The sequence below is a fragment of the Papilio xuthus genome, unplaced genomic scaffold (assembly GCF_000836235.2).
Source record: "Papilio xuthus unplaced genomic scaffold, Pxut_1.1 DF828952.1, whole genome shotgun sequence".
NCBI lineage: Eukaryota > Metazoa > Arthropoda > Insecta > Lepidoptera > Papilionidae > Papilio > Papilio xuthus.
In genome coordinates this window covers 4,170,072-4,194,235 of record NW_013529697.1, presented here as the reverse complement: position 1 = coordinate 4,194,235, position 24,164 = coordinate 4,170,072, and the positions used below count along the sequence as shown (strand labels likewise).

At 31.8% G+C, this 24,164-nt stretch overlaps 2 protein-coding genes across 2 annotated transcripts in view; one reads left to right on the top strand and one right to left on the bottom strand.

Moving 5' to 3' along the window:
- Positions 1 to 3,543, top strand: part of Tmtc2 (Transmembrane O-mannosyltransferase targeting cadherins 2) — a 108,039-nt gene extending 104,496 nt beyond the window's left edge. The window contains exons 7-11 of the mRNA XM_013319938.1: positions 488 to 750; positions 993 to 1,133; positions 1,209 to 1,293; positions 1,483 to 1,661; positions 1,894 to 3,543. Coding sequence (XP_013175392.1) covers positions 488 to 750; positions 993 to 1,133; positions 1,209 to 1,293; positions 1,483 to 1,661; positions 1,894 to 2,061 — 836 coding nt within the window. The 3' untranslated portion in view covers positions 2,062 to 3,543. The remainder of the gene's footprint in view (positions 1 to 487; positions 751 to 992; positions 1,134 to 1,208; positions 1,294 to 1,482; positions 1,662 to 1,893) is intronic.
- The window catches only part of LOC106123531 (uncharacterized), an 81,749-nt gene continuing 59,942 nt past the window's right edge, over positions 2,358 to 24,164 (bottom strand). Inside the window, exon 3 of the mRNA XM_013319927.1 lies at positions 2,358 to 2,373. Coding sequence (XP_013175381.1) covers positions 2,358 to 2,373 — 16 coding nt within the window. The remainder of the gene's footprint in view (positions 2,374 to 24,164) is intronic.

Sequence of the window (24,164 nt, the reverse complement as noted above, 5' to 3'; positions counted from 1 at the left end):
TAATCTTGATTTATTGTAAATGTAAAAGTTTCATTTGTAAATTATAAACGTAATATAAAATGTACATCAAATGCTTTTTGTGATTAAGATATTAAACATTTCATGTTAAAATGTTTGCACATTTTTTTTCATTTATTTCTTTCTCTTCCATTAATGAACATTGTATTTGCTTACAAAGTGCAAAGATTATTTATCATTAATGAAGTAGCAACAAATAAAATATAACATGATTCTTTCATAGATAATTTAGTAAGAAAATAATTGAATAGGGTCATGGTACATATTTAAATTTACGACCCATAAATTCTTAACTAGTGTTTGGTTTTAGTTTAAATCTATTCGGTGTGGTTTTCTATTTGCTTTATCAATGAAATTGCTTTTCTCTTGAATTTATTATAGTCAGTTATTGACAACGAATTATAGTTATAATTGCCTTGCAAAAGGAACTGAGATTATTGCTTGTATTAATTATGTATAATTATTATAGTGGCATACGTGAACCTTGGTACATCACTTATGGCGGATGGCCGGCTATCAGAGGCAGCGAGTGCCCTTCGTACGGGTGCTCGTGTGGAAGGTCTGAGGGTCAGGGATAGAAGAGAGCATGATGCTGCTAGGGTATCAGCTCTGGTGCAGTTGGCTACGCTACACTCCCAACGTGGACATTTTCATAAAGCTCTCTCGGCGTACAAAGAAGCTCTACAAATTCTGCCAGATACGAACGCACCTGTCGTTGGATGGACAAGACATGTATGATAACATCAATTTTTATAATAGTTTTATTTTTAAGTAACTGGCTAACGGTCGAAGTTAATATTCGAACCTTCAGATAGACCTGACAACTTTATTTAATTTATGAAATCTAATTTTACGGTGGCCCTCTAAATCCTTTAAATCTTCATATCGCTTTAGGACCAGTGAGATATTGATTTCGATGTTAATGTTGTATTTGTTGTTGTATATATAAAGCTAATAATTTTATTCAATTTCAGAGTGTCTTGTCGATGGCTGGCGACATTTACATACAACTACAACAATGGCCACAAGCGGAGCATAGCATACTCTCCGCTTTGGCTGTCGCGCCGAAGGATCTGGGCACACATATTACGCTAGCTCAGATTCTAGCGAGAAATGTAAATAATTATATTTATTTGCGAAATTAAATGAAATTTTATTGTGACTTGTTATAATTATAATTCTATTTACAGACAAGTAGAGCTCTAGAAGCAGAAATGTGGTTCAAAAGAGCAGTTACATTAGCACCCGATGATCCCTCAGTAAGAGATCAATTTGGTGAGTACTACAGACATGGTATGTCAACTATGCATACATTAAAGAAAAGTAATTCTATTAAATATTAAAAATTGCCAACATGAGAACAAAAAGTTCTTTATCTTATCAAAAAATGATTGTCCAAAGTATTAATAATAAAATACATTTTACTCTTGAACTATATAATTATTGTCACGATCATCTCTTAAGGTATGTTCTTGAGATCACAAAGAAGGCTACGCGAGTCAGCGGAACAGTTGGTGCGCGCGGCGCAGCTGTCGCCGGCGGACGGTGCACGTGCGGCCGCCGCGGCACGTGCGCTGCGAGATGCACGTCGCTGCCGCTCCGCCGAGCGCTGGTATGCTCGTGCTGTTGAACTCAATCCAGAGGTGAGATGAGAACTGTAAAAAAAACAATGTTCATTAAAGTTTTAATACTTCGAACACTTCAAGGCTCTTTACAGTGAAATATCGTACATAAGCAGCTAACACGTGTAATCTATGACAGATTGGTAAAAAATTTTTTTTTAAACGTTAAGCTTACATTGGTTGACCCACAGTGTCATTTATCGTAGTTAAAATATGCTTAAGTATTAAGAAATATATTATGTTTTGTTTACAGGACGCAGCATACCATTCTAATTTGGGTGCGATTCTGCACTTGAACGGTAAATATGCCGCCGCAGCCGCGTCCTATCGCCGCGCTCTACAGTTGCAGCCCAACGACGAAATAACAATCACAAATTTAAAAAGAGTTCGAACATTAATGAGTAAACAACGTAGAAAATAAGATATAATATAGATAGCACAGCGATTTACCTATTATTATCAATGGAATTAAATAGGATGTCAATTGCCAAATACAAGAATGTAACATGCGTAAGATGTTGATTTGTACCTGCTGCAGTCTTAAGGAATGTAATATTTTATATTGTTCATTTTAAATATAATGCTAGTAAATGTAAGAACAAAACATGTTACATTAAGAAAATACAAGGCTAAAACATTAATTCAGTATGTAATCCTGATACATTTGTCTATTCAAAATAACATGTTTAAACGAACACTATACGAACTAATCATAAATTAAACGGATCCAAACCTGTCAAAGTTAATAACACGTATAACTAATATTAAATTCTGTATTAATTACTACTTGTATGATATTTATGAGCACAAAATGAGCTCATGAGAACAGCCTCATAATAATTTCATTAGATAAATCTATTTATAGCCAGCGATACGTTGGAATTGATTATTTCGGAATTGATATTTTGAACGAGAACACGTAATGAAAATATTTTACACAAGAATTTTAATATTAAAATAAAACATTGTCAGAGTCAGGAAAATACTATTTAGTGTTAAAAGCAGTCATATCAAAAATCACGTGTTAATACCATAATATCCTTGTGAAAATGTCTACATTCTGCTAGACATTACATGAAATATTAGTGATAAGTGTTACGGTAACTGTATATCAATTTTAAAATAAATAAATTTGTAATTAAAAAAAAAAACTGTTTATATTAACAGGCACAATCTTTTGTTTTTGCAGCAATTGTTTTAAGCTACATATGTATCTGACAATCATGGTCCTAATTCTAGTCTACGTTCAAGGGTCTTCGAACAACGCTGTAGTAGTAGATAGATATTTGTACTGTAAATACTTTTTTAAAAATAAAATACAATTTTATACGCGTGCTAATGTCGGTTACAATAAGAAACCCATCATTTTGAAAATTTTGGGTATACTTATTTTCATCTACATTTATTTCGTCTTCCATTATAATTTTAAATGTCTATTTTGCAATCCAATAAATAATAATCGTTAAAGGCTAGTGTATATTTAAAAATGTTTGTTCTCTTGTTTGTTAAAATGCTAAACAACTTTATTTAATGTCGTATAAAACACAGTTTCCTTCAATATCTCCTTTCTTTTGTTATTTAATATTAATTTATTTACTAATTTTTAATGTAATATTTTATAAAAAAAACGTGTACCACAGGATGCGGAATCCCCTGACTTAAGCAAACAACGGTAAGGGCTGCAGGGACAGGATTCTTCCCATGATTAATATTTTTAAAATGAATTAACTACATAACATTTTAATTATTTTAATTCCTATGTATACGGGCTTTTAATTTGTAATAATATTTTTTTTGTTTCATTGTAATTCTTCAATAAATGATACTTCGAACAATGATATTTGTTATTTAAATTTGATAGTAACATGTTTTAATAATTAATTTGGTTTTGTACTATCACTAATCAGCGCGTTTTTAATATGAATTCAAAAACATATCTATTTAAAGTTTTATTAGATTAAAAATACATTAATCGTTGTTATCATGTTAAATTTTAACATAACATTGTTGTAAATAAAAGTTAAGGCTTTAAAGGCATAATTATTCGATACGCCTTTAATGATAATATACTTTCGCTCCTATTTTTATTAGTTTCTTCTTCACTGTGACAATAAATGTAAATTACGCTTTGTAGTAATAGATAAATGCCAAATTAACTGTTTACTTCCAAATATTATTTTTCAATGCTATTAATACGTGTTTATAAAAATCAATTTGGTTTCGATCAAGCTTTCATTAGGTACTGGACCAATTCGATGACTGGACTCGTGGTTAAATTAATTATTATAAATTACACATTATGTAGTAAGCAATTAAACAAGTATAAATCTTTTGAAATTACACGTTATATCGATTATCAGAAATGGCATTGGAACTACAGTACTTTTCTGACAGACTGACCACGTCAAGTGCTACTATACTCGAATATTGTCAAGAAACATTTGACTGGTCTGAAAATAATTCATCAATAAAATTTAAGGGTATGATGGTCATAATATAGTAGACTTAAATATGTAAGTCAGAAAAACCGATATAGATTGCCTTGGCTATTCCGCGGCGTACACGCCGCGTGCCTACCTAATTAAGCGACCAAGTGTGATAGAAAAATACCAAACTATCTGACCATAAAACTGTGTAACCGTGCACTTGTATTCTAGTCTTGATAGTTCTCAAGTATCAATATTTCAATCCCATTTTATTTTATATTCTAAACATAGTGGTGAAGCCATCTCCTAAATAATTACGTAAATGAATATACTACGGAACAAAAACGTGAAAGATATCTTGAAATTTATCATGTTACACATAAGTTCCTTTAAGTCATTCTAAATTAGAATCGTCTATTGAGACGTTGTTTTTTTTGTATTGCAGCCTCATAATAATCATTACCCCTCGAATAAGATTTCCAGTTGAAGAAGTTAATTTCCTACCCATGAAAAAATAGCATTGAAATGTCATTTGACGCTTATACATATGTGCTAAATAAATCTTTTACGGTGACTTCTGCACGATATTCAATCCTAAGTGGGAAGCAAATTAAATTCTTCGACTGTACATACATTATCGTATGTCTTACTTCCATTAACCAGTTTATTTTCTATAATAATTTTACTATGTAATCGTACCTATGTATTTACGGGAATTAGATTCAGGAATTGTATTCATTATTCTTTTTATACCAGTTATGTAATTGTATTTATAGTGTTATGCAAGTAAAACTGCGAATTCCCAAAGTGATATTATATGTTGGTAATTTTGTAAATAAAAGCTTCGACATTTTATGTTCTTTTATTTCCCCACTAGCCCTTTGTAGCCCGCGTCTCCGTCCGCGCGAAATAAAATAAAATTTGTAGTCTATGTGAACTTCCACACTATGATCACTATGATCCTTGCCAAATTTATTTGAAATCCATTGAGCCATTCTGGAGATACCTTTAGACATCCATCTAGAGATGCATCCATCCATCTAAACATTTGCATTTATAATATTAGTAAAAAGAAAAATTGTACTTAATTATTAGGAATAGAATACACGATGACAATTCAATTATTAATAAAATAACTGAATTAACCGATAGTTTCTGATACCAAAATCTCTGTTTAAAATTTTATTTCTGTTTTGTCAAAGATAATCACAGGGATGACGATATGTTTTATATAAAACATTTGGACTCTGAAACCAACGGTAAGTATGTTGACAACTGCTACCACTTACTTGGATACCAGTGCATTTGTATTCTTAGCAACTGAAAAATAATACAAGTTTTATAAAAACACTAGCTGTCGCCCGCGACTCCGTCCGCGCGGGATTAAAAACAGATGTTGGCCGATTCTCAGACCTACTCAATATGCTCACAAAATTTCATGAGAATCGGTCAAGCCGTTTCGGAGGAGTATGGGAACGAAAATTGTGACACGAGAATATAATATGTACGATATTGAATCTACAGTTCTTTTAACCACAACGTATTGAGTTCATAAAACGGGTAAAATATTACGTGCAAATAACCTGTAAATTGCCGTCAAGATGTAATCTAGTACAGCCATTTGTACATCTGTTATTTTTTATAAAAAAATAACCAGCTATTTTCTTCAAAGAGAAACTTTGCTTATCGTCATTAAAATTGCGAGCAAAATATTCCGCTGTAAGAAACGACAAGATTGTATCGCAACAAGTACGCATAGAAAAGAAAACCACGATTTGCATTTAAAAGGAAGATAGAAGCTTGACATCGCTTACCTGAACGGCATGTCGCAACTTCATTAATATTAATCTTCGTGGTAAAACCAAGCGGCTACTGTGTTGTGACTTCATGCATAATTTCACTTTAATATTGTGAATAAATTTGAAATTCGAAATACGTAACCTACTCGGCTTTTGTGTTCGAAATTTAAATTACAAAAAACAATCTAGTCTAGGTACTATTAATTCCAAAACGACAAAAATAACATCAATCCAAATGAAAACATGAAACAAAAGCAATTTGTAAAATGTATTTCAACTTTAATTAACCTAAGAACTAATGATATGTTCGTATATTATTAAAACATCTTAAAAATAAGGGAAGTTTTAAATAATAAAAAGCATTCGAAAAATAAAAAAGAGATATTTTGACGTTAAGCTTGTTAAAAAAAACAGGTTTACACAAAAATATAAAAATTATATTTCGGCCCGAACATCGCTTTAATGAAAATTTTCATAAAAAAACAAACTATTAAGACTCGACTCTATCCGAAATCTATCAATTACTTCTTGTTTTTACTTGTAATAAATTACTAATATCTCTAACTTATTGAATCAACAAATATAGTGCCTCATCGAATGTTGAGCCTTGCGCAATCGAATCCACATGCTAAAGCCTGCACCATCGCCGTGGAGTACTGACGTATTTACACATTCGCCTGAGAATTCCTCATTTCGGAACGAAATACAAATCCCATTTGGCTTGTTTGTAACAGACACACTATTTACGTTGTTTATACTTGGTTGATTTAGTTTGGCGCTTTAATGAGATATGTTAGAGAGCCTTTTCTGTTACGTTTTACTAGCAGTCGCCCGCAACGTCCGCGCGGCATTAAAAAAAACTTAATTAGTAGCCTATGTGTTCTTCCAGATTATGTTCTACATCTATGCCAAATTTCAGCGAGGCTGCGATAAAGATTAAATCGAAGTAACAAAAATTTATTATCTTTTTTATTACTATACGAAGAAAGTTAAATAAATTACAAGATAAGAATATCGCAATTATGATTAATGTTATGGAAAAAAATTGCTAACAAATGCTATTTACAATTACGGGGAAATACATACATTTCATTTAGATTTCCAAACAAACGTTTCTTGGCAAACAAAATGCTTATAACATTGGCTGATTCAGCTAATAGCTATCTCAAATATTTAATTCGTGGGAAGGTCTTTAGCTAGATTTCGTGGAAGCCAATGCAATTGCTTACGAGATGATTAGGTTCACTCAGTGCTTTGAAGCTAACTAATTATGTATCAGAATCAAGCTGTTTATGTCTTGATTAGGATTAAATATATACTCAGTATATATCTACAGTTTATATACTTATTATATACATATTTGGTTAGTTGAAATTCGAACATAAGCAATAAACAGAGCCACAAACAGTGACGTTCTCCCTGCCTTATTTCATTTTTTATAATACTTTCCGATTTTAATAAAATCTTCATTTTTAATTATAGTGATTTTTTTATTTAGATTTTACCTTCACAAATTCTATTTACCTTAATAAAAATTATAACTGTGGAAATGTTAATTGAAACAGGGTCGGATTAAAATGGAAGTTCATTATGATGGTCTGAACTATTTGCAGGGACGATTAATATTTTTCGTGACACACAGACACGGAGATTTGTTTACATTTTTAATTATATAAAATATTATACTTATTGAAATTTCCGTGAAATTTATTTTTAAGGAAAAAGGCAAAGGTTTACTTATTTGATAAATACAATTGTAAAGTTTAAAAGATTCATTAAGACCCATTATTTTTATAATTTAAAATTTCTTTGTCGTATTAAAACTTATCATTCTTTCCAATAAATTAGTTTCAATTTATTAGATACAGCAAAAGTTTATATAAATCTTTAGGTTTTTGTTGATGTGTAATATCTAGCTTTCAGGTATTGTCCCACAATACGTGCTTAAGCTAAAAAATGTAAGGATTTCAGACTTGGACTTTAATTGCATTGTTTTTATTATTAATAAAACCCTGTTCGCTCTACTTCTTGTCCGTATGTCGCAGGCTTCTAGGTGCGGCTTCCCACTGCGGATTGTCACTGCTAATTTGCACTCAATTGTTCATCTAGGATTAAAAGTAATGAAAAGGGAAATGTAACTATATGTCTACTTTATTAATTAAGAGTTTATTTAGAAACTTATAATTATTGAAACATAGAAACAAAGGTTTCCGTTTTTGTGATATGTTTTACCAACTTAATCTAAATGTTAAGAAATCTCTTGTTTAAATTCTTATTTACTGAATTGTTCGGGTGTTAGTTGAAAACACCATTATTGTGATGATATTTTTTTTCCAAATAATATAAAACAAATTAACCTAAAATACTATACATTACCTAAATTACTTTTACCTGAAATACATTTTCAGCATTTCCAAGTCCTTCTTAGTTATCAATTTACACCATCATCTCGAAATGTTGGAATCTTATATAGAAGAAGAAGAGAAGGGTGATAGGTAGTCTTACGAATATTATAAATGTAAATGTTTAGATGGATGGATGTTTGTTTGTTTGAAGGTATCCGCTTAACTTTTTTTCTAATTCCGTGCGGACGGAGTCGCGGGCGATAGCTAGGTAAAGATATTTCCTGGAAGTAATTAAAATTTCCAATTACTATCAAAACGAAATAAGTAAGTTTCATATATGGAATGTTCGCAGACAATTAGCACAAAATTTAAGTTCCGTATTGAAAGAGATCGCGTGCCTCCGGCGCGGTAGCGGCGCTTGGCGCAGATAGCAGTTTCGAGTAATTACGATTGTTGTGAGCGCCGACAATCACTTAGAAGCACCTTATCTAAGGTCTGCTTAACGCGCGCTCTTCGCTATTAAGTCATAAATCTTCGCCCGGTCACGCAACAAGCTGACGATTTGGCTGTAAGCGTCTTATCTTTAGCCGGTCATATAATTAAGGAATCCTTGTTTTAATTGTTATGACCGTTATTTATTATTCTGCGAAAGTAGACTATTGTGCCTTACAAAGGTTAAAGCACGTTACCTTAGATTAGAGTTGTACTTACACGTAAGTTTTTATGTTACTGACCTAATTTTGTATTGCGGTGCGACCAAATGGTTTCATTTGTTTAGAAAACAATTTTCTTTGTCATAAAATTTTGTGCTTTTTCCTTGTTAAATGAAAGGTAAAACGTTAGAACTAGCTCGGACTGGTTTAAGTCGGTAGCGACAGCTGCGAGTGGTCAGCGTACTTACATCCGGAGTTGACGTTCGCCATACACGTACTACAGTTGCAGTCGCCTTTAAAAGAGCAACCGATTGCTTGCAGCCCTTTTATGTCGACTCTAAGTCTATGTAGCATCTAAAACATAACCGCGTTCTTCATTTATGGATTTACTCTGCAACGGCGGTCCGTTGATTACTTAACTTATTATGCATAGAATTCTTCCCTTTCCATGTTAATCTAAAGTTGCGTCCGTTGAGATTTACCAGACTTGACTTCGATCTTGTGCTATAGCTATGTATCCTCATTCATCAATATTGTGTAAAACATATTATTTACTAGCGGCTGAACTTACTAACCGATCTTTAAGATTGGTTCAAAAAATTTATAATGACTGTAACGGAGTGCAAAAATGAAATTATGGCTATCTGTACGATAAATTAGCGTTTTCAATTGCTATAGATATCTCATATGTACCTTAAATAAGTGAAAATGGACTGAGATTTAGTACTGTTTTCAGTCTTCACTTTATGTTAAACCGGAAGTCAGAACAAATCTCTATTTTCCAAGTACAATGATTACAATAATTTGAATTTGTGTGCGTGAAAAAAGGAAGTCAACATTTAGTTAATTCCATGTTAGAGGTTCGATTAAGGTCGACAAGCTTTCGCCACTCTCGCTGCTGTGATGGATGAAAGCCCGCATCGGATTTGAGATACTTTTTTGGTTCATAAAGAAGCTATGAGGTCACAGGAAACATGGAAATTCTTTTGATATAAAAATTTAACATACCGATATTTATGATCGCATTTAAAATTAGCTCCATAATATGTAAATAAATGTAAATTAAAAAACTTTACATTTATTTGTTAAAATAGTACTTACAAGCTAATACAAGAAAATGAAATGATATTCCATTAGAAATTCCTACTTATCAGTGCTTTAAAAGGTTTATTCGCTTCAACGACTTCAGTGTCACTGTATTTAGGTCTCGGCGAGTGAAGGAAGTCGTTGTCTTTGATTCTTTTCCACCTCGCGTCTTTCGATACAATGTTTCCGGTAGAAAAGTCTTAACGGCTACCGGTTCTACGAACTTCGTAGCACCACGTAGCGATATGCAGTACTATGTAGCACTGCGTAGCAACGTGTAGCACAATGTAGCACAAGACGATCTTTTAGATAAAGATTATAAAATTAATTTGAATAGGTATCAATTTTATTGAAGAGAGAAAATTCAAAATTAAAAAATTGTCAGATGCGCGTCGGAAATATTACAAATAATATTCGGATGTCTTGAGAGTAATGCTATTGTCGGTGACAGCGGCATAAAGAAATCGGACAAGGCAAATTGGATTTGTCTCACCGCTCGCTCGCTTCTCGATCTTTTTGATTCGGGCGGCGAGTACAGACGCGGGCGCTCGTAAGCCGAGGCGGGATTGTGTGAAGCGAGCCGAGTATAATATTCTTGTGCTCGTTCTGAAATTGACTTTAGGTAACTCGATGGAAGCCTGCACTTAATGTTAGTTTTTACGGCGTTCAATCTTAGTTAGATGTTTTGCTGCGACGTTGGTTTTGATGTACTAAAAGTTTGTTAATTTTATTTGCGATGTTTTAAACTTAAAAAAATCACGACATTTATGATATTATCACGAAAATAACTAAACACATTTTAGCTTTAACGTGATATCATATTTAATAAATGAAATGGTTAAACAAAGTGACAATTATTATGACGTCATAAATTAATACGCCTATATTACATAGAGCAAGATTAAAACAGCCTGCCTGGTATTAGTATTGGCCATTCTGTATTATCCTTTCAATCAATCCGTTGATTATCAAACACCCTGTTATTCCGTTTGTTTTGATTGCAGAATAACGTCACAACTACTACTTAAGGATATACAACCTCTTTGGTATTGTAAAAGGGATCGCGTGCCGCTTGAGATTTATAACTCAATCCAGCAATCAGCGAAACGCTTAACAAGCTGACGATGGGGTGTTTTAGAATGATTTCTGCCATCTATTCAACGATAACGGTAAACACGAACATCTATTTATAAAATGAATCGTACAAACTACCGTAGCCAAGTTAAGTAACAACAAACAATTCTCGCGCTTTTTTCTAATCGCAATAAGCCACGTTATGAATATTCTAACACAATAGTAAAACCTCTTTGAAGCTAAAGCATTGAAAAATGTTTGTAGAAATACCTCAATGATTTGTTTTTTTTTATTTACCTATAACTAGTAACTTAAATGAAATCAGGACTTAAATTAAAACATTTAAATATATGTATATCTGAATAAATAATTGAATTTCCTCAATAGTAGTAATATATTTTCAATAGTATACCAAAGGCTCAAATTTGAAAATAATTTTAAATTCTAACCTTAAAATGTGAACTGAAAAGTCACCGCGGATATTACGTTAAAAATGAAATTCCTATCACATATGTGGCACAATATACGTTTGTGAAGCTTTTATATTGGCGCGGTGATCAAGCAAGCGCGGCACGTACGAGTTCCGCAAATTTGTCAACTATCAGCTTGGGCATGGCCAACATCACTCGGATGAGGTCCCGGCTTTATGCACAGACATGTGACGCTTGTTCAACATGGAATTGTCTATGCTACTCGAATTAATGAAGTACGAACTATAGGGTGTTCAACTATATAATATATTTAAGTATAAAAAAAACAGAATGCGAGTTCAACTAGCATATATATAAATCAACCGGTTTTATTATTATCATATTCGTTACACATATTTTACTACAGAGTGTTGCAAAAATAGATTATTCGCGTACTAGATAAAAACATATAACGTATTAAAAAATGTATAAAAATAATTGTATTAATATTTATATACAGTAAGAGGAACAAAGTCTACACACATTAATTAACAATTTTCTATACCAACACTTGGCGCCGTCATAAATCATTGTTGTGTGCACAAAGTAAAATAAACATTGTGGGAACTAATTAGTGTACACAATTCACGCGGGATTAAGCTGGATAATATGGGCCAAGTACAGTTTGATGTTGCGCTTACAAAATTAGGAAAGTTTAGGACCAAACTCAACCTCGCCCCTAACAAGTTAATTTAAACTGGCCGAGTAATTTGCAAAGAACCGTGACACTAATTCATTTAGCAGGTAAGCAAATAACGAGGGAAAATGGCCTCGCCCAGCTCAATTTCAATTCTGCGGTTATTTCTTTTTTTCTTAATTGAAATATCTGGCCAGTTTAAAAACTGTCGCCGTAATATATTTTAAATTATAACGTTCCTATTTACTTTTGTCTATTTACTTTTAAATTTGTTGTTATAATTATCAAAACATTTGAATATTAGAATTGTTGGGTGACAATGATATTAAGCTAATTGAATTTACTACCAACTAACATAAGTTAAAAGCCAAAAAAATAAAAGAAAAAATTAATTTTGTATCAAAACATTTTTTAATGGTTTTAAATTTAATACTTAAACCATCATTATTATGCGATTAATGAAGTCCAATATCCGTATATCTTATCAATGAAATCGGTCTAAAAGAAAAATATATTTCGCCTTAAGCGTTTCGTGGAGAGGAAATGTGCGTTCCGATGATTTATTTCTCAAATAGAGCCGCGAGAGTCGACTCATATAGAGCGGCTGGCCGCTGGCGATAAGCTGGGATCTTGCTATGCCCAAGAAAATAAACAACGCTGCCTTTACGTAAGGATTTTAACAATAATTTAAGATTGAATTTTACGCTTTGCTGAGCAATACAAATTCAATCAATTGAAGGTATTAAGTGTGTTTTTGATTACATTGTTTTAATATTGTGAATTATTACCAACATTTTGTGGACTAGTGTAATATCGTCTTCATTTATGATTGATTTCATCATAAATAAAAAAAAAATTGTTTTAATTATTTGTTTTAATGTAAAAGTTTAAAAGAGGTCGCTTTTACCCCATTACTATGTTTATTAAGAACCCGCTGTTTAAAGAAAACATAAGCACCAGCTAAAACCTTACAAGTTTCAAACATGAAGGGTAATTAGAGCGACATTCTACACCAAACACGAAATTTATACACGGTTTTTACGTAAGCATCTAAAAAAGGGAATTCATTAGCAGAAGCCAGTAAAGGTTGCCCAGAGCTCGTGTGTCTGAACCAATTAAATTATTATTTTTATTTTTACACAAGCGCGCATTATTTCTCACCAGTACAAGGCATAATGCAAAGAATGCAATAAAATAAAAAAAATATTTGCCAAAGAGTTTTTATAGCAGATTACTTTTGAAGCATATTATACTTTCTTTTCTTTAAAATGCCAGACTCTTTGTACAAATAACAGATATCTTACATAAGATTATAATTAACAAGCATTTATTTATTCAAAAATGTTTTAAAAATTCTTATAGTCAGAACGTATTTACGTTTTTAAATAAATTCATTGAATATTTTTGCAAAGAATTGAATAACCGTTGGAGAGGTTATTTGGTGTTGAAATGTTATTGTACTCTACTTCAGACGGCTGGCTGAGCCCAAGGCAATATAGGCATAAAAGCGATGGCTCTTCACTTGGCAATAAGTATCAAACCATTATATCAAGCAACGTACGTATTTCGGCCGATTATTGTGTATTTTCTGGTAAATATTTGCCGACAATATTATTCTCTAACTAGCTGTCGCCTGGGACTCCGTCCGTATAGAATATCTACCATGGATTAAAAAATATCTTAATTAGTAGCCTATGTATTCTGCTGGACTATCTTCTACATGTATTTCAAATTTAAACGAGATCCATGCTACTGTTCTTTAGGCAACTTCCAACAAACATCTAAACATTTGCATTTATAATATTAGTAAGATGAAATAATACAATTAAATCAGAAATTAATTAAAACAAAACTGACATTTAAATCGATTTTTCAATAAAATTTGGTAGGAAAATATACTTGTGTGCGCTTCTTTCCTTCCTTGTCAATGCAATCGATTTTAGAAAACTAATTGCAAATACTGTTATGAACTGTTTCTCGTCGTTTATTACAACACTTGGATACTGAGAGTCAGCTATTTCCCGCATAAAATCAGCTTGTAAAAATTGAGGAAAATATTGACTTTCTATTGAATGGATGAATTGCATTGCTAAATGAGCTTTTAACTCAACGTTAAAAAAGCAACTAAGAAATTGTAGAGCATTTCAAAATTTCCGACATTTTAAATTATTCTACCATAACATACGTCGCTTATGTAATCAAATTAAAAAATAACATTTTGTCGCAACAGCTGTAGTTTAGTAGTGCCATAAATTTTAATGTTTATCGATTTGATTTTAGTAACGCTAAAACTAAAGTTAACTAAAACTAAAATTTTATTATTTTAAAGGAAAAAATGATATAAGAACATATGTAGAGTTTAGAGATCTTAGCAGAAATATTTATAGGGAAAATATCTTTCTTATACTTTCTTTGTCTCTCGATAAACGATTCCAATAACTTTTCGTTTAAAGTCTTATAGTCTTCCGCTGTAAACTATTTGCAATTCGAAATGAATAAAAATAAAGTATAAGGAAGGTATTTTAAATAACGCTATTCTTTACGTAATAAATGCACTCGGCTGCTACCTTAAAAGGAATTGGGCTAAACGCCGAACAACGTTCACTTCAACAAATTGAAAAGCAATGAACCGCGGAATTCAATTTCATATTGAAAGCCATTCATCTTTGCCGCTTCTCCGCGAACGACTCACACCATTATATCTCGACTTCGCCACCCTGTTTCACTTATTGGAGAACTTCAACACGCTATTAAAAATTGCTTTAATGTATAATTAACCTAAATTAAACGTTAAATGTAACAGTATATGGTACATTTTTCTTTAAATAATTAACGAATAAATAAAAAAAACTAGAAATGACCTCTAGGCTTATGACAATATAAGAACAATACAACAAACAATGCATGAGATATAAAAAGGACAGTCGGACAAAAAGCTTGGATACATTATTAATGTCAATACTTCACTCTTGACTTCTATGAGATCTTAGTACTTTTCTATTCGAATCACACATCAAACAGTTGAATTCATTGCCATACTGTGTCCAGGTAGATATATAATATTCCCACCCGCATTTAATTAAGCTTATTATGTCCAAATTCCGGTCGCATCGTTCATACGCCGAGCTTCAAACTTTTTGACACATCCCACATGAGATTCGATCGCTCATCCTGAACATCAATCAAGCTGCCAGACATTAATCTATATCCTCATAATTAATATAATATTAATAAGACTATGGAACATTAAGTATGCTTTGAACAAAAGGTACGTCTTCACTTCCGAATATCCATTGAAATAATAATATGGAGCACATTGTGCATTTTAACAGTGGTAGAGCCCGTTTTAAAATCTTCGCACGAATTGGCCCCGCGCGCCGGGTGAAATACCACGACCATACAGAAGACAGGCGTCAAGTGGAAGCAATTCCGCGTTTCGTCTGATGGGTGTGCGTCCCGGAGGCCTCATTTAGTCCTCTTTCCCTTCCCACCCTTTTTCTTATAAGGAAAGGATGGGGAGTGGAAGTGGACTTTCCGGATGAGAGGATGCATAGGAAGGGAAAATATTTTCTTTCTGTGCATCCTCTCCTCCGTAGATTAAAGGTAGGTAACGCATATGCAATTGCGTATGTCTATGGGCAGCGTTCGCTTCGCTATTTCAGCGATTTCACGTGGCCGCTCGCTTGTTTGCCACCTTATGATATAAAAAAATACATAAACTTTATATCTTATGAAAAATAATTACTATCTCCTGTATTGTGTGTATAGATTCTAAATAGGAGCAAAAGTACGAATCTTATCAACATTTTATGTAAAAACACAGCCAGATTGTTGAATGAAGTAGTGTTCATTCAAGTAGGTACGTTGTCTGTATTTTAGATAGATTTTAGTATATATATAATTAATGTTAACATTTTATTATATTTTTTAAACTTTTTATTATATTATATTACAAATATACTTAAACTAAATGAATCAATTTCGCTTATAATGAGTAATTTTTACCTATTATTTTGATAAAATTGTTCGTACTTTTAGCATAATGATATTTAGAAACTGGGCCAATGTTTAAACCGACCGAGCTTACAAAGCAATAAAGAAATTGCCTAAGATTGATGTAGAAAAAGCTTCTACTTTTTTAAACGTTGTGCTGATTTATGGTTCGCCTGAAATTGATTGTAAGAGAAAATGGAAATGTAATAAAAGTTAAATTTGCTATAGATTCAGTATGGTCGATTGCTTTAATTTAAATTGAATCGAAGACGCCGGTAGTCTGGTGAGTTAACCTTTGAACTTATAAGCAAACTGTCATAGATTCGAATTTCTAACCATACTTAGACAACATGACTAGGTCAAATTACGATTTTAACTACGAACCCTTGACACTTCGTATGGATATACGACAACTCAACTCTCTTTCTTCCTAGCTATAGGGATTAGTATTCTTTATTAATCTCCTAGTTTTCCCTCTGTCCTGGAGATCTATGTCCTTATTATTCATCTCGTGCTTTACTCGTTGCTAGCGTAGCTCGTTTACTCTATCTACTGTTACAATATGACAGTTTGTAGAAGATTTTAACCTAACACAGGTTTGTAGCAGGATGTTAAAATGATCAAGGAGATGCCTGGTGCCGAGAGCGTTAATCCACATGTCAAGCTAGACTAACGCAGCAAATCCTCCTTGCTTAGGTTAGTAGACAGCAGCCGTCTGTTTACAGGTTGTTCAAGATAAATACATTTGCAGCTATTTGAATTACTTTCTCAAAAGTTTTTGTCAAATAAAACCAAATGTTAATTTAATCCAATATGAATCATAATACTTGTTTACTTTTTTTTTCAGGAATTTTGAAATGTTAAAATTAATTTTGCAACTTCAGTAACCAACATTTAATTTGTGCAGAGTAATTAAAGTTCTTTCCCGCGTGGTGTTGAGCTCTATTTTTTATAGAACGGATTTAATCCGGTACTTCCTAGTATGTATTAAAGAATTCTTTTAGTAATAAACTCTAAGAGTTTTGGTAATAAACGAGTAATAATCACAGTTCGAAAAACTTTTGACACGAAAGAAAATGGGACATTAGCATTGCATACTTGTCATTGTTTGTTTGATACATCTGTTTCACTCATGTGATGTAAAAAAACTATCAAATTATTAAGTTCGATAAAATTTATATAAAAATTAAACTTTCTTCGTCCACAAGCAGGAGAAGGCGAGCACCTAAAGTTAGATTGGAAAACTTAAGTTGTTGCATGTTCTTGCTGCGTAGTTTATTTAGCACAAGATGTATGTATTAACACTGCGCTTCCTTTTATTGAAGTGACAGCGAACGAGCGACGCTGTGGGCGACTCCTTATTCGTCTTTGGACAGAATCTGCTACACACTTTAAAAACTTTGCTTGTAAAGTGGATTTAATTTTTATAACGAAAATGTATTATACATAAAGGTGATGCATGTAATTTCTTCTCGCGCTTATTTTAAAATACTAAAATTTCCAAACTGAGAATGCATAATTATAATAGTAATATAAGTAAGGTTGTCTTTTTAACATAAAGTTTATAATTAGAGTAACCAGTCATTTTTAATCTACGATTTCGTAGTGATGTGCAGGTTACCTTTACGTATTCGAAATTAACTCCGAATGTGGTAGAGTTGATCGCTAGGTAATGTCTCATTTTGCATGGAAACGTGTCACGTATGTGTACCTAACGTCAGCGATGCTTTTGTACACCTCCGTACATGTGCATGGAATGTACGAAACGGATCGTGTTGCGGTTTGGATTTGAATATGAGAACCATTGCGAGAAGCTAAATGCAACCGAATTTTCTCTTTTAATTTCAAATTTATCGACAAAAGACATGGTTCATTAATTTAGTACTAGTTTTTAGTAACTTAGGAACACGTAGTATTGGATATCACTATAAACATTTACTCTCGATTACCCTCTTAAAAAAATGTGTAAAATATTTCTAGGTATCTATTTAAAAGTGAAAAGTCAAAGATTAGGTACATTTTAGACTGTATAAAATATAAAGGCAGAATTACATAATCTAAAATGAAATCTCCCCTGGCAGATACTGAAACGCGAACTGTCAATAGCATTTTGCTGGCAAATAATTCTACGCAATAAATCTTTTTAGTAGCTTCTTGATATATAAAGGCCAAGTACCGCTGAGAATACGTAATGACTGAGAATTGGTATAAGCAAACATTTACAAGGAAATACCAAATTACATATTTCATTTATACATAACATATACTTGCTCTAAATACATAACAGTTAGAAGTATATAATAACATCAAAGATAATGATTACTTTATACTTGAACATATTGACATAAGAGATTGTTCACTTTTGGTAACTTAATGGTTATCTTAAATGAAACGGATTCAAACATTATCCAGTCGTATTATATACTTTGAGGTTATATATAATTATATGATGATATAAAAATATCAAATTTACTGATACATAATATTTTCTGAAGCAAATCACGTACAAATTGTGCAATACCATTCCAGATGGAACTCTATGAATAAAATTATCGTTTTATAGAATTGATTCTGGAGCACAATACTCGTTTTGCGCTCGGTTGCATTTCACTTACATTTCATTTCAATAATGTAATCAGTTACCATTTAATATCAAACACTTTTACTATACGCATGTGTACTAAACAAACAATATTACAAATTGAAACTTACAGACAAACATTTAAAGTACTAGCATAATTTTAACAACATGTAAATAACATTTTCCGATTGATATTAAGAATCTATTATTAAATTGTAACATTCGTGCCCAAGATCGCTTTTATACAATAGTTCCAGAAGATAGTTTTTATTACTAACATTGAGATATAGAGAAATATTGCAGGGGTGGCCAATCCGTTTGCGAATATTAGTCCAATGTAAAAAATATAAAAACGTAATACATACCTTTGCGCAATATGCTCAAACGCAATGCTTACACTTATACTAAATAGGTATTTACGAGTACTAAGAATAATTGACACTTTTATGATTTCCCTTTTAACAGAACAACATTTCTACATAAATAATCGTGTATTGAACTGACGTTTGGTTAGTAGATTTCTAGTCTAATCAAGTTGATCACCCCTGGAATATAGAATTTTTATAGATTATTTTTAATTAATAATCCTTTATTGGAGTTTGCTACTTTTACGTATTCATAATTATTGTAGAATTTAATTATTTATTCACCATCTTTTCAATGAGCAATATATTGGTAGTTAACTAAAGAAAATGTTTGTGTGATTAGAGGTTACAAACATTTTTTTATTATTTTTTTTTTCTCTTTAAAAAAACTTAATTATATTTTGTGTTTTTGAAATATAACTCTATAAGATACTAAAGGTCCATATTTAATTAAAATCTTCAGCGTCAAAGCATACAAAAGTATTCCTTATGTGAAAGTTGCTTTATTATTTTTTCCATGTGACATCAGGCTTTGGAATTTCCTGAGAAATTTATGAAAATATTTTCCTTGTAGGTGAATTACGTTATTTCTGCTCACAGCATATACCCAACGTGATCCTTCGTAACAACATTGGTTACATAAACATAGTTTCGCTTCCTACATAATTATTTCTTTTTACAAAAAAAAACAGGTAATTGCTTTAGGGAAAATTTAACATATGTATACAGATTTAAAATTTATCATTTCAATTTTATCTTCTTTAAACTTTATGATTACAATAATATCTAACAAACCAATAATTCTATTCTTTATGCTCCGTGTTTTCAGTTAATTTATCATTAACTAGCTGTCGCCCGCAACTCCGTCCGCGTGGAGTTAAAAAAATCTTTATTAACCTGTGTGTGTTTTCCAGACTATGTTCTACATCTGTGCCAAATTTCAGTAAGGTCCAGGTAGCCGTTCTGAAGATACCTTATAACAAACATCAATCCATCTAAACGTTCGCATTTATTAAATAAGATTTTCTTTATGTCCAGTTTTTTTTATTTTTCATCTTGTTATTACATGCATTTTTGTTAGTTTCAAATGATTTCAATGTTGGTTTAAAAGTAACGTCTTATAAAAATTTATTGTTTTAGAGATCGTGGAAATCAATTTTCAAGAGAATCTTCTTTCCGGAGAGCAACAGCGGAACTAGACAATGATAGATTATGCAACATTGACAATATATTGGTTATTGGAAAATATATTATTCAGACGATATTTTAACATGGAAATAGACATTGCTTGACGTTAAATGCATGTTAGATCATACGTAGAAAAACATTAACAATTAATCGGTATGCAAAATTTTACGCTTTTTAATATTTAGTACAAAATCACAAGCCAATAAGCATTCAAGCTTTAACGGTTCGGTTTCAAAAACGAACTAAACAACTCAGTAATCTACATAATTTCTAAATTAATTTACCACTTTATATGTATTGTAAGTCAACTTCGTACCACAAAACTACTCCGTTACAATAATAGTAACATTGGAACTGTCACATAAAAATATATTCTTGTTGAAAATTCTTTTAATTTCGTCTTAAAGTCGTGCAATTTTCTTTTTAAGAAGATAAAAGCTTTTGAGCACAAGAATGCATTCATGTATTCTGTTTTTAATCTATACGCGATTGTGGTAAAATATAACATTAATTCTGGCTGCAATTGCACATTCGGGCGATATTAATGTGCAAACCATGAATAACATGTAGCATTTCGCACCATTCTGTCGGCAAATGGCCCATATATCTAGCTTAGTGCAGTCGACGCTCCAAATATTAATTTAACAATTGTTTGTGCGAAACTGTGCACGGCGATGCGAAGAAATTCGCAACGCCAATATTGCTGATTCCGATTGACATATTGATAAAAGGTAAAACATTATTTCTTAGTACTATTTAGCTAGAAAGAGTTTAAAATATTATAAAACAAGCATTTAGAATTTAAGGCCTTGCTATAAAAAAATTAGATCTTCAAATACATTTTAATTTAAACATACGATAACCTTTTTATAACTTGACTATATAGCCCGGCGTAGATTTTTCAGAAAACGTGGGAATTGAAAATATTATTATGCGTAGGCTTACAAAGTGAGTTCTTAAGAAATAAATAATGGAATACTTATGCCGAAATTAGTGTGATAATACATATTTATGGTGAAACATATAACCACTTTGTCGTCCATAATATCCTTCACTGACGTTTAAAGGGTTAAAAGACGCGTTTAACTAAACAGTGTCTAACTATATTTTTTTGGGTAACACAATTAATGTTAGCGAATTTTAGTTAGAGTCTAGACTAAAAACTTTTTAACCACTTTTAACAGCATTTAAAGTATTCATCATCATCATCAGCTCACTGTACGTCCCCACCGAGGGGCTCGGAGCCTACCCTAAGGGTGAAAGAAGGTGAAGGATTCATATTACTATTGAATTTCAGAAGGATACAGATGACTTAAAACTTGAAAATAAGAGCTTTTTAGACCGCAATAGCCTAATGGTAATGGTATAGATTTCCGATCACGTGGCCAAGAGTTCAAATTCTGCCATTCGACTATTGTCGTAAACCATATTCTATAACAAGCCTAAATTTTACTTGAAATTGTGTATAAAATATTAGTACATTAAAAAACTGCTAATATTGCTTATTAAAGAAAAAATAAATTTTTTTTTGAAGTCTAGTATAATTGACAAGTTCAACATTCTCGCAATACTCAGGGATGTTTCTAATTTACTCTCTGGCGCCATTTAGATTTAAGTAGTTGTTTTCTTTGTGTGATTGCTGATTTAAATGCTTTTGACATTTTCCCTGTATCAGTTATTGAATTTGAAATTTCGCCCCAAGCAAGAAAAACACTTTGTTATTCATTTTTCAATTATGGCCAACCCTCCTGACAATTTATTGGAATATAAAATTTTCACACAAACTGATGGCACGAAATTCTCCACGGCTGTGCTTCATACATATTCAAATAACGTGGTCTGTCGGTACACGACACAAACACGCCTTTTTTCGAAGCATCGGAATTACAAAAAAAAAATCTAACGATAAAAATAACAATGTCAAACATTTTTACGAAAACTTGTTTAGTTGTGTTTTTAAAAATATATTTTTTATGTATTTTAATATTGGCGTTTGATTCATATTTGAGATTAGCACCTTATAATCACTCTAGGAAAAAGGATAAAAACGTATAAATAAAAATTTTGCTACATTTAAAAGGCCGATGAAACCATTCTTCTCGGCTTATATTTTTTTCAAGTTAAGATTGCAATAAATTCTGTTTATGTACTTACACGTTCTACGAATGGCCCGATGTTTCTAATATTTATAGAGGTTTACTGCTACCATCCTAAATTGAAATACATTAATATTTCACCACAAATGTGACACTTTCATGTGAAACATAACCGTCTCGTAATTGGATTCGTACCTGAATGCGAAGGACGTTTAATATCGTAAGGATAGTCTTCTTACTTACAAGTATTACAAACAATATGTTACTTACCACATGTGAATAGTAACAATTTAAAAACAACCTAGCAGATTGATAATTTACCGATTCATTCGTAATTTGACCAGTCAATATTGGATAGTTTAGAAAATGTCAACATCATCAAACTGTCAATTGATATGTTTTAAATAATTCACGACATTCATATCATTCAGTTCATTAAAAACGAACTAAAGACATGAATACATTTATGACAATACATAAAATTCCTAGAACTAATGTAATCATAGTCTCATCACATGTTCCAATAGGTTTACAAGCCCCCTTTGCTTTTATCTGTCAATAGGCTTAGAGTACAGCGCAGGTGTGGCTCATTCAATTTACTTACAATCTCCATAAAGCTTTGTATTTTCGGAGTTCCTTTTTCTAACACGACTATTGTCTTTGTGACTTTAAGGTAGCATTCAATATAATCAAATACGCATCATTGAACAAATATTAAGACGGAGAACCATCGTAACAGTTAATGTTACTACTCTTCTTCACTTACCTGTCTAATTGTATTTGCTTGTACCTTGTCCTAAATTACTTAAGGATTAACTTGTGTTTTTAATAATTTATATTGTCTTGGAGATTTGTCAGTAACATGGTAAATGAAAGACCATAATCTCGGCCTACTCCTCTGGATCGTGGGCGTTAATTATATTGTTTTTTGCGTACACGTTTCTTCCAATTAGAAGAAATTCAATTAAAAATCTTTAACAATGTAAATCTCTTAGTATTTCGAATAATTTTGGTCCAGTTATATCAAAATCTTTTTAACAATAAAGTAACTGGTAAGCTCAAACAATAGGAATGAATGTTTAACCGTAGAATCTTTTCAAATTAATGAAAGGCAAGTTATTACTGAAAATAGTGAAGAGCAATTACCGGTTTAAAACAATTCACAATGAACTTGTGAATACTCAAATAAAAGGATTGTCTATTGAGTCATCTTCATTCGCAATTAATTGAGTGCTTAATATCTTATTCTTTTGTATTTCAATATAAATAATTTATAGCGTCTATCTTAATATTTAGCTGAAAACATACAACGACAATATACTAGCTGACGCCCGCGCGGGCTAAAAAAAACCTTAATTAGTAGCCTACGTGTTCTTCCAGACTATGTTCTACATCTGAGCCAAATTTCATCGCGATCCGTTGAACCGATCTGGAGATACCTTGTAACAAAAATCCATCGAAACTTTCGCATGTATATTACTTACTTATCTACTATCTACTTCAATCTTTGCTTCCGTAACTTAATCTTATGAAATCATTATTACATCTTTATTTTACTTTTTAAATTATTAATAACAAAATGCTTATAAAATAAATTTTGTTTCCTCTTATTCTTCAGAATGCCAGAACTTTTCAATTTTTAATTTTTTAAATTAAAGAATATTTAAACAACTATCATTATCGCCAGTCAAAAACAGGGCTCATGTGAAAAGGTAGGAAACAAGAAATGTGCATTAGCCTGATTACGGTCGAGTTACTCACGCTCTACTGAAGCTGTGACCTCCACACAAGTCCCATACAAATGAACTATA